This window comes from Herpailurus yagouaroundi, unplaced genomic scaffold (genome assembly GCF_014898765.1).
Source record: "Herpailurus yagouaroundi ecotype Mexico unplaced genomic scaffold, PumYag 200, whole genome shotgun sequence".
In the NCBI taxonomy this organism is placed as follows: Eukaryota; Metazoa; Chordata; class Mammalia; order Carnivora; family Felidae; genus Herpailurus; species Herpailurus yagouaroundi.
Window position 1 is genome coordinate 3,341,040 of NW_024412431.1, and position 15,536 is coordinate 3,356,575.

A 15,536-nucleotide genomic window follows, 5' to 3' on the forward strand; every position below is an offset into this window, starting at 1 on the left:
CCCCCCCCCCCCCCCCCATGGAACCTGCCTTGTAAGGGAAGCAAGTATGATTTCCTCTCCTTTCCTCGTTGGAAAAGCTAATTTATTCACCCAGGGTCTGATTCCCAAGCTGGAGCTCCAAACTGCTCTTTCTTACTCTGGATTAATCGCGCGTTGCCTTCTGAGGTTTCAATCGTCCCCTTTCTGCCTCCTCTCATGGGTTTCCCCATAAGCCTGCTGAGAGGTTAGTTCACCCTCCCAGGATCAATGTGTAAAACCCCAGAGAATTCTGCCCATTCCTGGAGGACCCTTCCAAGACTGCCAGACCCTTAATGGGGTTCAGGCAAGATTCTCACATGTGCCTTTTTGGCAAGGGGCTGCTGGCATCTCACCCAAAAGAGACTCGATTCTTAAAAGCAGCTCTCCATCAGCCCTCTGTGATTAAGGCAATCAGGTTCAACTCTGCAAGCTGTTTTGTTTTGATTTTGCTTCGGGGAGAGGAAGCAGCCTGGTTGTTCGAGTCCTTCTCCCAAAAGAATAAATCAGTATTTCTGTCCAGACCCCGACTGGATCAATGACTTTAGAGATGTTTTTGCTCATATTGATCCAAACGCTGGATTCACTGGATCAGTTGGGGGCTGTACTTTTGTGAAGATTTTATTTAAATTCCTCACTGATGAGTATTTTGAAGAAAACTCAGTTAACATCTCTACACGATTCCTAGAAAGGCAAAGGCAAGTAGGGAAAGGCGACGGTAAAGTTTCCGATACGTCCCGTTTTCCCTTTGGAGGCACAGGGGGCCATGGTCATCAGCCTATTAGATGATTCGGGAGCGAGGTTTGGAAAAGACTGGAATCCGACTCAGGGCTTCACGGGTTAACAGCCCTTGTAACATCGGCCGTTCGAAACTCCTCCTCTCGAAACTCCTCCTCCCGCAGTGAGGTGAAGATATTCGAAAATCACCCCACTGCAAACTCCTCCCCCTGCGAGGAAACTCACATTGAAATGCTGCAAATGACTGGGGCCCCGCAGGCAGTCGCCGCCGGGCCGCGCCAAACCCGGGTTTCCTGCGCGGACTTTGCGGACTCAGACTCGGGCCGGTGTTTTACGGGAGGAGGCTGGGAGCATGAGGGCCGCGGGCTGGGGGCTGAACTGGGCCGCCGCCCTGTTCCTCGCAGCGGTGGGGACGGCAGGTAAGGCTGGCTCCAGGCGCCCGCGTGCGGTGAGATGACCCCCAGAACTTGGGGAACCCCTTGGTAATTTGCGGGAAGGATGCGAAAAATGCCCCCATCCTTTACGACTTGTGGGAAAATGGCACGAAGTCCTTCCCAAACGGCTGGAGGGAGCGCTGAGGGTTGCGAGGGTTTGGGGATGTGGGGGAGTCAGGAGAAGCGGGGTGAGGTTTTCCCCACAAGTCTCTGCCAGAAGGGGGGACCCCCTTATCTTCCCTCAGACCGGGACACGGGGCTCTCCAGCCCTAGGGAGGCAGGGACACCCCCCCCCCGCCCCCCCGAGCTGCTCTAGGGAGAGGACTAGCAGAAGCCCGAGGTCCCTGCGGGCGCTCCTTCGCGCCCGCCCGCGGACAAGTACCCACGCGCCCCGGGCAGCTTCGTATTGCGCTAGGGAGGCTCCGGACCGCGGAGCCGGACGCTGCGATTTCTCGCGGGCGCTACACGCGCGCTTCTGCCGGTGGCCACCGCCTCCAGCCCCGCCTCCGGCTTCGAGGGCCAGTCCCCAAGCTCCCATTGGGCGCGATTGGAACAGGCGAGCCTCGAGCCACTCCCCTCGGCCAATGGGAGTCGGCGGATGCGGAGGGGCGCGCGGGGCGGGGCGGGGCTGGGATGAGGGCTGGGCGGGGCTCGAGGTGCGGCTTGGGACGCGCGAAGCACCTGGTTCCGTGAGGTGGACGAAGGAGTTCCCTCGCGTCTGTCCAGCGCTCTTGTCACAAAGGAGACGCGTCCCGGGCCCCCGGAGTCGCCTCCGTGAGCATGGGCAAGGTGCCTACCGCGCTCCTGGGCCGCCTTCGCGCAGCCCAAGGTTTCCTTCGAGATCTGGCCCGAGCCCATTTCGTCCCCGCGGCCGCCGTCGCTGCCCCGGGTCGAGTTCACATCCGTGTCCCCAGGCCACCCCTCAGGGCCTACCTCCTTCCCTGGTGGAACCGTTGCCTCAGAAATGCCCGCCCCTCTTCGGTCGGAAGCGGAGACCTTCCACCCGGGCAGGGATCCGGAGGCGCCGACATCGGATGGATCCCTCAGGGTGGCCCTGTTTGTTTCGAAGCTCTGAAGGGGGGTTCGACGACTTTTTTCCTCTTCGGGGGTTTCAGGGGGGTTGAGATTTAGTGAAGAGACTAGTTGGTGCCTGCTCCTGAGTTACCCGGTGGCTTTAAATGAACTGCCGGAGGCATCTGACCTCGCCCTGGATATTAGATAAATGATCTTTTCCCTACTTAGAACCGGCACAGCCCATGAAAGAATCGGGGCTGCCTGGTTACGGGATTGCCGGAAACTTTTCCACGGGTGGGGCGGTGGCTTTGCGTGGGACGCTTTGAACTCTTGGAATTCCTGCCCGTGACGCATCAGTTTTGGCTGAGAGGCGAGGAAGGGAGTTGATGCCATACAGCTGAGGATTATTGAGATAACTGCCACCCAGTTGCGTGAAGAGGAGGGAGCGTGGCTTGTCAAGAGGCACTTGGTTTGACCTGTGTTTTCAAACGCTGATGGGCTTCATCCCGAGGAGGAAATGATGGCAGTGATGTCTTGAGCAAGATGGGTTGCTGACTTTAGTTTTCTCTCTCACCGAGTGGCTGAGGATCTGATGTAATCTGTGTTCGCCAGGAGGCTCTGAGACCTGAGGGGTTCCCCAGACTCCTGGGAGCCAGCAGCTACTCTGCTCTGCTGTTAACCTGATGATGTATATTTGTGGCAGCCCTGTTTGCGCCAGCTCGCTCCTTAGCGGTCTTTAAAGCATTTTGGGGAGGTGGCAGGGGATGGAATTTCTTGTCCCGTTTCCTTGGAAAGGGAAGTCCTTGGAATCCGAGCTGCATGTGTTCACTTAGCCGGGTCAAAATCCGTTATCTGCGGAGTATCAAGTATGCCCAGGGCACACCCCAATTCAGAAAAAATAGAGCATCCTGCGAAGAGTTGTGTCTGCCTTCGCAACATGCCCCCCGGGGGGGATTCAGTGGTCATTGCTGGGCATACTTTTCTTCTTGGACAACACTGGCAAAAAGACAGGGAGATTTTTTTGAGACTGCAAAGCTTCAAGGGGAACTACCTGGCTCACTGTGTCTTTCCAGGATATTTCTGCTCTTATCTGTAGGGTTCGTTCCCCGATAAGATCCAATTCTAGATACCTTTGTTGCTCAGTGCTTTGATGGCCCTCACATCCCGCGTTAAGTACATTAATAGAGTCCACACTTTACCCGGCTGTCAAGCAAGTGACATTTGTTGCTAAGACACTGTGGAACTTACCAGCAATGAGCAACCACAGAAACAGGCTACCCCACCCCGAAGGAGCTGACTGCAAAATCTTCCATCGAGATCACCCCTGAGGAAAATGCCTTGAGATCACCTCGTTTGGAAAAGAGCCCTTGGTAAATTGATTTCTTGTTCATTTTCAGCTGAGTCCGTTAGCTCTGGCCATTTTTTTTTTTCCCACGGAAATGGTTCTATAATTTTGATGGCCCTCAACAACAGCTATCTTCAGTAGCATGGGAAAGAAAACATCGAAAGCATTTTACCACCTCATTTGTGTGCTGGTGAAAAAGCAGAAATGTGTATTCTCCTTTTCCGTTTCGATAACCTTGTTCCTGGCTTGTCACTCGTGACAGGAGAGATTTAAAGGCTATTTAGAGATTTGAGCGTGGGGGCTGGGGGCCGGCAGGGGTACGGGTGGGTGTGGTTCTTGTGCAACCCTAGCAGAGAAGAGTTCAGGGGTGGGGTGCTCAAGGTTGCTTTTACTGAAATTAGATAAAACTGACCAGGAAAACCAAGCCTCCCAACAGGGAGGAAGCAAGAAAACCCTGTGGTTTCTTTGGGTGATGGTGCTTTAGATTGGACTGGTTCTGGAGCGCCTGTGTGGCTCAGTCGGTTAAGCAGCTGACTTCGGCTCGGGTCAATGGCTTGCGGTCCGTGGGTTTGAGCCCCGTGTCGGGCTCTTGTGCTGGCAGCTCGGGACCTGGAGCCTGCTTTGGATTCTGGGTCTCCCTGTCTCTCTGCCCCTCCTCCCTCGCTCTCTCTTGCTCTCTCTCTCTCAAAAAAAAAATAAATAAATAAATAAAATCAACATTTAAATTGGATTGGTTCTGACCCTTTGCCAGGATGGTGTTTTCTGCTGTGGGGACACCCATCTGATGGGGTGTCCCTCGGTGCTCACTGTTCCTGATCCCTGTCCCCACCAGCAATGCTATTACTACTATTTCCAGTCTTTCCTGTAGCACGTTCTGTTGGTAAAATAGAGCTTTGTGCAAAGGTTGGCAGGCCAGAGCCGTGGATTAGTGGTAATGGAAGTTGTGAGCCCCTAGGGGAGGAGGGGATGACAGAAGCTTCTCCTCCCACCATCTTTACTGTGAGTGCCCCTGGCCTGAACTTCCTTTTTAATTTTTTTCTGAGTCCTGGAATTCCAATTACTCTCTTACCCACCCTGTGTGCCAGCAGCGAGAAGTGAGTCATATCCCGTTGTGGGTACAATTACGATTCGGCTATGAGTCAGTGCAGTGTGGGGCGTACTGTAGAGGCAGGTCTGAGAGACTCCTCCTGTTCAGGTCACTCTTTGGACTTCTAAGAGCTTCTTCTATTTCTCTATTGGTATCCCCTCTATTCTCCTTTCAACCCCCCCTCAATTTTCTCCTAGTATCATCTGACTGGTTTCCTAACCTCTGGCAGAAGCACTGGACTTGAACTTTGAAGACCCAGAGTTTGTTGGCTTTTTACTTATTTATTATTAAAAAAAAAATTTTTTTTTTTTTAATTTTTGAGAGAGAGCGGGAACAGGGAAGGGGCAGAGAGAGAGGGAGACACAGAATACAAAGCAGGCTCCAGGCTCTGAGCTGTCAGCACAGAACCTGACGTGGGGCTCGAACCCATGAACCGTGAGATCATATTCTGAGCCGAAGTCAGACACTTAACTGACTGAGCCTCCCCCAAATTTTATTTATTTATTTGTTTTTAAGTTTATTTATTTTGAGGGGGCAGGGAGAGAAAGAGAGAGTGAGTGAGTATGAGTGGGGGAGACGGAGAGAAAGAATCCCAAGCAGGCTCCACACTGTCAGCACGGAGCCTGACGCAGGGCTCGAACCCACGAGCCGTGAGATCATGACCTGAGCCAAAATCAAGAGTTGGATGCTTAACTGACTGAGCCAGCCAGGTGCCCCGGAAGGTGGTTTTTTAAAACTGGGTCCCAAAGTCCTTAGCCCCCGAGCCTTCAGGCCAGGTTCAAGATTGGGTTCAAACCTAGCTGAAATATTCGAGGGGGCCTGGAGGTCTCTGGGCTTATCTACTCCCATTGGGATGACCAAAGACAACAAAAGGCACTTGGGAAGGTTAGAGAATTAGAGTAGCTAGCACGAAAGTCAGGCGTATGCAGCGACTGGCATTGCAATTATTTCACTTAATTATTCTTTCTTACCTCTTAAAAAATCTCAAAAATAAAGCATTCCTTGAAGAAAAATGACTCTGAAGTGAATTGGCCACTATTCCCTATGCAGAAGCACAGATAAGATTCTGTTTCTCAAAAAAAAAGGACCATACTGAACTATTACAAACTATTCTGAACCTTGTTTTTCTCCCCCCCAGTTAACAAAAAACGGGCTCCTGGTGGCTCAGTATGTCAAGTGTCCAACTTCAGCTCAGTTCATGATACCGCAGTTCATGAGATCGATCCCTTCGTCAGACTGTCTGCTGTCAGCATACAGCCTGCTTCAGATCCTCTGTTTCCCTCTCTCTCTGTCCCTCCCCCACTTGCACATGTTCTCTCTCTTTTTTTCTCTTCTAGGGGCACCTGGCTGGTTCAGTCGATGGAGCCTGTGCGGTCTTGGGATTGTGGGTTCCAGCCCCACCATGTTGGGTGGCTTAAAAATGAATCTTACAGGGGTACCTGGGTCGTTCAGTCAGTTGAGTGTCTGACTCTTCATCTCAGCTCAGGTCTTGATCTCAGGGTTATGAGTTCAAGCCCCACATTGAGCTCTGTGCTGACAGCTCAGAGCCTGGATCCTGCCTTGGATTCTGTGTCTCCCTCTTTCTCTGCACCCTCCCCTCCCTTACACTCTCTCCTCTCTCTCTCAAAAGTAAATAAGCACTAAAAAAAAAAAAAAAGATAAAACAGATGTTCCAATCAGATATGATGGTAAGTCAGGCAAAATAAATACAAATAAGTTATCAAGAACACTATTTGAATTGTGGTTTCATGTGCCCAACTGTTAATGATTAACCCAGCCTTGGGGTGCCTGGCTGGCTCAGTCCGTGGAGCATGTAACTCTTGATCTCGGGGTTGTGGGTTCAAGCCCCATGTTGGGTGTAGAGATTAGTTGAAAATCTTTAAACAACCAAAAAACTGTACAATATGACTTGAGATTTTATTTTATTATTATTATTTTTTAACGTTTATTTATTTTTGAGACAGAGAGAGACAGAGCATGAACGGGGGAGGGTCAGAGAGAGGGAGACACAGAATCCAAAACAGGCTCCAGGCTCCGAGCTGTCAGCACAGAGCCTGATCCGGGGCTCGAACTCACGGACTGTGAGATCGTGACCTGAGCCGAAGTCGGCTGCTCAACCAACTGAGCCACCCAGGCACCCCTGACTTGAGATTTTAAATCTAAGTAGGATACCATCATGAATAAGATTTATTTATTTAAAAAAATTTTTAATGTTTATTTAAAGAGACAGAGTGTGAGTTGGGGAGGGGCAGAAAGAGAGGGAAGCACAGAATCCAGAGCAGGCTCCAGGCTCTGAGCTATCAGTAGGGGCTCAAAGCTATAAACCGCAAGATCATGACCTGAGCCAAAGTTGGACGCTTGACTGACTGAGCCTCCCAGGTGCCCCTATGTATGTATGTATGTATGTATGTAGCTAGCTAGCTAGCTAGCTAGCTAGCTAGCTAGCTAGCTAGCTTGAGAGGGGGATTGAGGGGCAGTGGGAGAGAGAAAAAAAAATCCCAAGCAGGCTCCACACTCCCTGTGTAGCCCTGTCCCACAAACCTGGGATCATAACCCGAGCCGAAATCAGGAGTCAGATGCTCAGCCGACTAAGCCACCCAGGCACCCCAATTATTATTATTATTTTTTAAGTAGGCTTCACCCCTAGCATGGGAGCCTGACTCAGGGCTTCAAACTCACAACCCTGAGAGCAAGACCTGAGCTGAGGGGCACGTGGGTGGCTCCATTGGTTAAGCATCTGACTCTTGGTTTTGGCCCAAGTCATGATCTCACAGTTTGTGTTTGAGTCCCACTGTGGGCTCTGAGCTAACAGCTCAGAACCTGCTTGAGATTCTTTGTCTCTCTCCCTCTCTCTCTCTCTCTGTCCGTCCCCCGCTTGTGTGTGAGCACACAACTGCTCTCGCTCTCTCTCAAAATAGAGACAGAGAGGGGCGCCTGGGTGGCGCAGTCGGTTAAGCGTCCGACTTCAGCCAGGTCACGATCTCGCGGTCCGTGAGTTCGAGCCCCGCGTCAGGCTCTGGGCTGATGGCTCGGAGCCTGGAGCCTGTTTCCGATTCTGTGTCTCCCTCTCTCTCTGCCCCTCCCCCGTTCATGTTCTGTCTCTCTCTGTCCCAAAAATAAATAAAAAACGTTGAAAAAAATTTTTTTTAAATAAAAAAAAAAAGAGTCAGAGAAAGAGAAAGAAAGAAAAGAAAAAAGACAAAGACCTGAGTTGAGATTAAGAGTCTTGATAGTTTGAAAACCTCTTAGTGACATAAATTTGGATCCTTACTCTCAAAGGAATGTGAAGATTTAAAGTTACAAGTAGACCAAGGAAACTGGTAGTTACCCCACCTCTATCTGTATTGAAGTAGATTAAAAGACATTCTAGGGGCACCTGGGTGGCTCAGTTGGTCGGCTCAGGTCATGATCTCCTGGTTCATGAATCAAACCTGGCATCGGGCTCTGTGCTGACAGTGAGGAGCCTGCTTGGGATTCTCTGTCTGCTCCCCCCACCCCAAAAAATAAATAAACTAATGATTTCTCAGAATTTTGTCTCTTTTTATTTCCTCCCTACCTACTAGAGAAGGCCCCTCATTTTTCCTTCAGCTTGATGATTTAATAGTGTCAATTTTCTTCATTACTGTTTCCAGCACAGGTTTGTAATATGCTTTATTCATGTGCATGTGCTTTTTTCCCCTACCTTAATGGACCCATACCATTATGTCAAGTTTTACACATTGTTGGCAGGCCGCTCTTCTAGATCTATTCTTTGCATCCTCCACTATGCTTTTGGTTTATGAAATTTGTTGTGTGTGTTCTGTTTCCTGGGAAGGATCGGATTCATTCTTCAGCTGGCAGGAAATAGACACACACAGGTGACGTCGTCAGTTTCTGGTTCTGGCACTGAATGGTCCTTTCTCTTCCCTTCTGTCTCAGTGGCGGACAAATGTGGGAGAAACGAGTTCCAGTGCCAGGATGGAAAGTGCATCTCCTACAAGTGGGTTTGTGATGGGAGCGCCGAGTGCCTGGATGCCTCCGATGAGTCCCAGGAGACCTGCAGTGAGTCCCCTTTGCGAGTGACACGCTTCCTGCCCTTTTTGATGACAGTGGGTGAGAGATGAGGTGGAAATCAGTCCGCGGATTGATGTGTTCGACCATGAATTGGGACTTGGGAGAAGAGTTATTTCTGGAACTTAACTTTAACAACTTAAAAAAAAAAAAAAAAGTGAAATTTACATGAGATAAAATTAACCATTTTAAACTGACTAGTTCAGTAGTATTGATGCAGTCACAATGCTATACAACCACCACCTCTGTCTCCTTCCAAACCTTTCCATCACTTCACGTCTGATTTTTTTTTAACAAGCTCCGTGAGATACCCTTCATTTTGACCCAGAAAGGTGGGCGTGGCACCCTCCTTTTGAAAACTGTTTTTCCTCTGCCAAGCGGGGGCTGGAGAGGCAGACCGGGCTTCCCTTAGAGTGAAGGCTCGATCCCGTTTCTCCCACAGTGTCTGTCACCTGCAAGCCGGGGGACTTCAGCTGTGGGGGCCGTGTCAACCGCTGCATCCCTGAGTTCTGGAGATGTGACGGCCAGGTGGACTGCGAGAATGGCTCAGACGAGCAAGGCTGTCGTAAGTGTGTTCCCTCCCCTGCCCGCCCCTACCCCTCTGACCTAACCGGAGCTGCGGATAGGCTGCTCTTCACCTGGCTCTGTCTCTTGGGGTCTCATGCCAACGCCCCTCACACTACGAACCCCACCTTGCCCAAGGGGCATTGCAGTGGATAGTGATGGCATCACGTCTACGGTCATCCGCACACACAGCGAGGCTGTCTTGCCCGGTGTCTCTCCCAACCACATGGCACACGCTCTGGTGAGTCGCCGTGACCACCACCAGCCACACTGGGAGGCTGAGTGCACAGTAGGTCCCGCCTGGCTGAGACCTGATCACCCAGCTAACCATTGACAACGAAGAAAACAAGCTTCACCAAGTTGAGGGTTCTGCCAAGAAACAAGGGAGGAGCGCACTTTGGAGAGCTGGGTGTCTGTCCTGACTCTTTCATGTTAGTTGGTTAGTTTTTAAACTATCATTTTGGGGCGCCTGGGGGGCTCAGTCGGTCAAGTGTCCGACTTCAGCTAGGTCATGATCTCACAGTCCGTGAGTTTGAGTCCCGAGTCAAGCTCTGCACTGACAGCTCAGAACCTGGAGCCTGCTTCACATTCTGTGTCTCCCTCTCTCTTGCCCTCTCTCTCTCAAAAGTAAAAACATAAAAAAAATTTTTGAAAAAAAACCTATTGTTTCTTGTTTTAGATGTATTTGTTTATTTTGAGAGAGAGAGAACAAGCAGGGGAGGAGCAGAGAGAGAGGAAGAGAGACAGAATCCCAAGCAGGCTTCACACTATTAAGTGTGGAGCTGGATGCGGGGCTCATCTCTTGATCCCCTGAGATCATGACCTGAGCCGAAATCAAGAGTCCGGTGCCTAATTGACTGAGCCACCCAGGCACCCCTTTGTTTTTATTTTTTTAATGGAGCAAGGTTCCATTAAATAACAAAGATAATGTCAGATCTTCAAGTTCAGAAAATGTAAAAATCCAGGATATGAAAAAAAAAAAAAACAAAAAACAGCACATGAGTGTTCACATACATTTACTTTTTTTTAAATATTTTATTTTTAGGGTGCCTGGATGGCTCAGTAGGTCAAGTGTCCGACTTGGACTCAGGTCATGATCTCACCGTTGGGTTCCTGAGTTTCAGCCCCCCGCCGGCCTGGGGCTCTGCTGACAGCTCAGAGCCTGGAGCCTGCTCTGTGTCTCCCAGTCTCTCTGCCCCTTCCCCACTCGTGCTCTGTCTCTCTCAAACATTAAAAATAATTTTTTTTTTTTAATAATCTCTACACCTAGGGTGGGGCTCGAACTTACAGCCCTGAGATCCAGAGTCACAGGCTCCACCTACTGAGCCAGCCAAGCGTCCCCACATACACTTACTTTAGAAATACATGTCTAACCCTAGTCAGTGGCCACCTTGATGGGACTGGGGTTCGGTGTCCTCATCTGTGGAATGGGCTGCTACTGAGGAGGAGAGGCTCTCTGGTGACCCCGTTGTCTTTTCCCATCCCCCTCCTTCCCCTGCAGTGCCCAAGACGTGTGCCCAGGATGAGTTCCGCTGCCAGGACGGGAAGTGCATCTCCCTGGAGTTCGTCTGTGATTCGGACCGCGACTGCTTAGATGGGTCCGATGAGGCGTCCTGCCCCATGCCCACCTGCAGCCCCGCCCACTTCCAGTGCAACAACTCCGCCTGCATCCCCGAGCTGTGGGCGTGTGACGGCGACCCGGACTGCAAGGATGGCTCAGATGAGTGGCCGCAGCGCTGCGGGGGCCGCAACATGTCGGCCCCACAAGGGGACGACAACCCCTGCTCAGCGCTGGAGTTTCACTGCCACAGTGGCGAGTGCATCCACTCTAGCTGGCGCTGTGACGGCGGCCCTGACTGCAAGGACAAGTCTGACGAGGAGAACTGCGGTAGGGGCGCCATCGGGGGTGGGTCCTCTGACCTGTCCCTGTGCCCCCCCCTGGTGTGGGACGGGTGGGCCTTTTGGTGGTTAAACAGTTTCAGATCACACAGCAAGAAAGTCCATCTCGTTTCGTGTTTCTTCCAGTGTTACTGATCACCTGGAGAAGAGAGCATCCCTAAAAGGAGGCCTTTTTTTTTTTAATTTTTTAAGTTTATTTATTCATTTTGCAAGGGGTGGGGGAGGGGCAGAGAGAAAGCAGGTGAGAGAGAATCCCGAGCAGGCAACAAACACACGGCTTGAACTCCCAAACCGCGAGGTTGTGACCTAAGCAGAGATCAAGGGTCAGACGTTTAACCAACTGAGTGAGCCCCCCAGGACCCCCAGGAGACTCTGTCTTTAACACTTACACAATAAGCTCTTTTTCCTACAAGGGAGCAAGCTGCATGTTGCAGTATTATTGTGGTCCACAAAGGATTCTGGGCTCCAGGCCTGGCTGGTGACCCCCACGCTTTGTGACCCTTGGCTAGGGACCCAACCTCACTGCATTGTGTTCTCCTCCCCAGTAGAATGGGGCAAAGGCCTTGGACTTTGCAGGTTTCGGTTGGAGTCCAGTGCGTCCCAATAGAACTTTCTGTGGTGGTGGAGACGTCCCACGTCTGTGCTGACCAGAGCAGTCCTTGCCTCCCAGTGGAGCTTGTGTGACCAGAGAGTGGAGTTTTTTGTTTTATTTCACTTTAATGAATTGACAGTTAAGTTGCCACACGTGGTGAGCGGCTCCCGTGTCGGAGACCGTGCCGATGAAAGGTGTGTGGCCCAGGCCCTGTGTCCGGGCTTCCTTTTCGTAAAACTAGCCATGTAGAGCTCCTGTGAATCTAGACCAGGGTTTCATGTTCCTATTTCTTTGGTATCTTTGCCCAGGTGCGCGCTCCCTAGTGGTAATCTCTGGGGAGATGTAATTAGACTTTTAAAAAGTTGCTTGAAAAAAATCTTAAATTATTTTAAAGTTTATTGATTTATTTTGAGAGAGAGAGAGCGGGGGGGGGGGGGGGCAGAATGAGAGGGAAAGAGAGAATCCCAAGCAGGTTCCTCACTGTCAGCACAGAGTTCGACACAAGGCTCGATCTCACGACCTGTGAAATCATGACCTGAGCAGAAACCAAGAGTAGGATGCTTAACCGACTGAGCCGCCCAGGTGCCCGTATTTATTTATTTATTAATTTGTTTACTTACTTTTTTAAATTTACATCCAAGTTAGTTAGCATATAGTGCAATAATGATTTCAGGAGTAGATTCTGGTGATTGATCCCCTAAGTATAGCACCCAGTGCTCATCCCTACAAGTGTCCTCCTTAATGTCCCTTACCCATTTAGCCCATCCCCCCACGCAAACCCCTCCAGCAACCCTCAGTTTGTTCTCTGTATTTAAGAGTCTCCTATTTATTTTTTTAAAGTAACCTCTGCACCCAACGTAGAGCCCAAATTCATGACCCCAAGATCAAGAGTCACATGCTGGTCTGACTGAGCCCTCCAGGCACCGCTAAATGGCACGTTCTTATTTATTTTTTATTTACTTATTTTTTGAATGTTTATTTTTGAGAGAGAGCTGGAGCACGAGTGGGGGAAGGGCAGAGAGAGCGAGCGAGAGAGAGACAGAATGAATCCCAAGCAGGCCCCATGCTGACAGCGCAGAGCCCAACACAGGACTTGATCTCATGAACTGTGAAATCATGACCTGAGCTGAATGAAATCAGGAGTTGGACGCTTAGCGGACTGAACCACCCAGGCTACCCGAAAAGTCACATTTTAAAATAATGGATGACTTTGTACATGATCTGTACTAAAATTTTTTTTTTTTAATTTTTTTTTCAACGTTTATTTATTTTTGGGATAGAGAGAGACAGAGCATGAACGGGGGAGGGGCAGAGAGAGAGGGAGACACAGAATCGGAAACAGGCTCCAGGCTCCGAGCCATCAGCCCAGAGCCTGACATGGGGCTCGAACTCACGGACCGCGAGATCGTGACCTGGCTGAAGTCGGACGCTTAACCGACTGCGCCACCCAGGCGCCCCTAAATTTTTTTTTTTTTTTAACGTTTGTTTATTTGTGAGAGAGACGGCATGTGAGCAGAGAGGGGGCATGAGATGGAGACAGAGAATCCAAAGCAGGCTCAGTGCTATCGGCACAAAGCCCATTTTAGGCCTTGAACCGTGGACCTTTGAGATCATGACCTGAGCTGAAGTTGGATGGTTAACTGACTGAGCCATCCAGGCGCCCCTGTACTAAAACTTAACACAAACTAACTTAATTCTCATAACTTGTGAGCAGGCTTCCCCCACTCTTTACAGATGGGGAAACTGAGGCCCAGAAAGGCTGAGTAACCAGTGCCTTGGTCCCTTGCAGAAACAAAAAATTTGTCTTTTTCCCCACATGTCTGGTAAACTCTGGAGCTGTTTTGCAGTGATGGGCCGTGTTGTACTTGGTGATGCTGATAGCATCGGTCATAATTTGTCCTGCCTCTGTTCCCGATTGGGAACATGCCATTTTCTGCTGAGAGTGGCCTGTTAGCTCTTCCAGCATTGTAATAAATTACGTGTCCTTGGGGCGCCTGGCTGGCTCAGTTGGTAGAGTGTGGGGCTCTTGATCTCGGGTTGTGAGTTCGAGCCCCACGTTGGGTGTAGAGATTACTTAAAAATAAAATTGGAAAAAAACAGTTATGTGTTCTGAATAAACGAGTATGTGGAAAGAGTGGAGAGGACTCCCAGAAAACTCACTGGTTGCATTAGGGTGCTCCCCACCCCACTTTCCTATTTTCCAAACATTGCTCTGTGACTTTGGTAATAATTTTCCGGGATTCTTCTTCATTGAGGAGAACAGTACTTGCTGCCATGAAAGAAGCTTTAAAACTACATTGGCAGGGGCACCTGGGGGGCTCAGTTGGTTAAGCGTCCAACTCTTTTTTTTTTTTTTTAATTTTTTTTTTAACGTTTTATTTATTTTTGAGACAGAGAGACACAGAGCATGAACGGGGGAGGGGCAGAGAGAGAGGGAGACACAGAATCGGAAGCAGGCTCCAGGCTCTGAGCCATCAGCCCAGAGCCCGACGCGGGGCTCGAACTCACGAACCGTGAGATCGTGACCTGAGCTGAAGTCGGTCACCCAACCGACTGAGCCACCCAGGGGCCCCAAGCGTCCAACTCTTGATCTTGGCTCGGGTCATGATCTCACAGGTTTGTGCGTTTGAGCCTCGCATCGGGCTCCATGCTGACAGCATGGAACCTGCTAGGGATTCTCTCTCTTTTCTCTCTCTCTGGCCCTCCCCTGCTTGCTTGTGCTCTCTTTCTCAAAATAAATAAATGAACTTTAAAAAAATTAAATAAACATTTATAAATAAATAAATCTACATTGCCTAAAATTTTGAATATGAAGACTGGTGTTCCTGGGGTGAGAAGCAGGTAAAATGACGAGGCACTGTCTCCTGCTCATGGAGGTCGTAGAGTGTGTTTTTTCACTGCTAATATCTTTCCTGTTACAGGCTGTCTCTGATGCCCAAGGCAGCCAGGAAATTGCTGTTTTAAAGGTGGTAGTTGAGGGGTGCCCGGGGGGGCTCAGTCAGTTAAGCGACTGACTTCGGCTCAGGTCATGATCTCGCGGTCCGTGAGTTCGAGCCCCGCGTCGGGCTCTGTGCTGACCGCTCAGAGCCTGGAGCCTGCTTTGGATTCTGTGTCTCCCTCTCTCTCTGACCCTCCCCCACTCACACTCTGTCTCTGTCTCTGTCTCTCTCTCGAGAATAAACATTAAAAAAAAAATTAAGACAAAACAATAAAGGTGGTAGTTTATTTTGTCTTCGGGGTTCCCTTGAGAAAAACCAACATGTGCCCTGTCTTTCCCAGCTGTCGCCACGTGCCGACCTGATGAGTTCCAGTGCTCGGATGGGACCTGTATCCATGGCAGCCGGCAGTGCGACCGGGAATATGACTGTAAGGACATGAGCGACGAGCTTGGCTGCATCAATGGTGAGCTCCTCTCGGGTCAGCCCTGCGTGCGCTGTGCGTCCTCCAGCAACTTACTCAACCCCCCTGAACTTCACTTCCATTTACCTGAAAACATGTATGTTATGAAATCACCTCTTTCAGGACTGAGATTTAACGAGGTCAAAGTGTGCAGAGCTCCTGTCTTTGAGCTCAGGGGTAACACGGTACGGTTCGATGTTAAGCACTTTCCTGAGCTTACGGTGGAGGGATTCCCCTCCCGGGAATGACCCCGGAGAAACTCGCACCTGTAATCAGAGATGGGCTCAGGATCACGCAGAGCAGCACTGGCCTAACAGCAAAATGCTAGAAGCAACCCAGGTGTTCATCAGCAGAGTTAATTTAAAAAATTGTTTTAAACTGTGGTGAGACACGTGTAAC

The 15,536-nt window shown here is 50.2% G+C and overlaps 1 protein-coding gene across 3 annotated transcripts in view; it reads left to right on the plus strand.

Annotated features, from left to right (window-relative positions):
• The first annotated feature begins 980 nt into the window (after nt 1–980).
• The window catches only part of LDLR (low density lipoprotein receptor), a 32,397-nt gene continuing 17,841 nt past the window's right edge, over nt 981–15,536 (plus strand). The window contains exons 1-5 of one of the 3 annotated variants that reach the window (XM_040449926.1): nt 981–1,172; nt 8,552–8,674; nt 9,126–9,248; nt 10,749–11,135; nt 15,018–15,140. In XM_040449926.1, the coding sequence (XP_040305860.1) occupies nt 1,106–1,172; nt 8,552–8,674; nt 9,126–9,248; nt 10,749–11,135; nt 15,018–15,140 (823 nt within the window). In that variant the 5' untranslated portion in view covers nt 981–1,105. Of the gene's footprint in view, nt 1,173–1,756; nt 1,977–2,680; nt 3,572–8,551; nt 8,675–9,125; nt 9,249–10,748; nt 11,136–15,017; nt 15,141–15,536 lie in introns of those variants that run through there. The other 2 variants (XM_040449928.1, XM_040449927.1) reach the window with 2 other exon arrangements.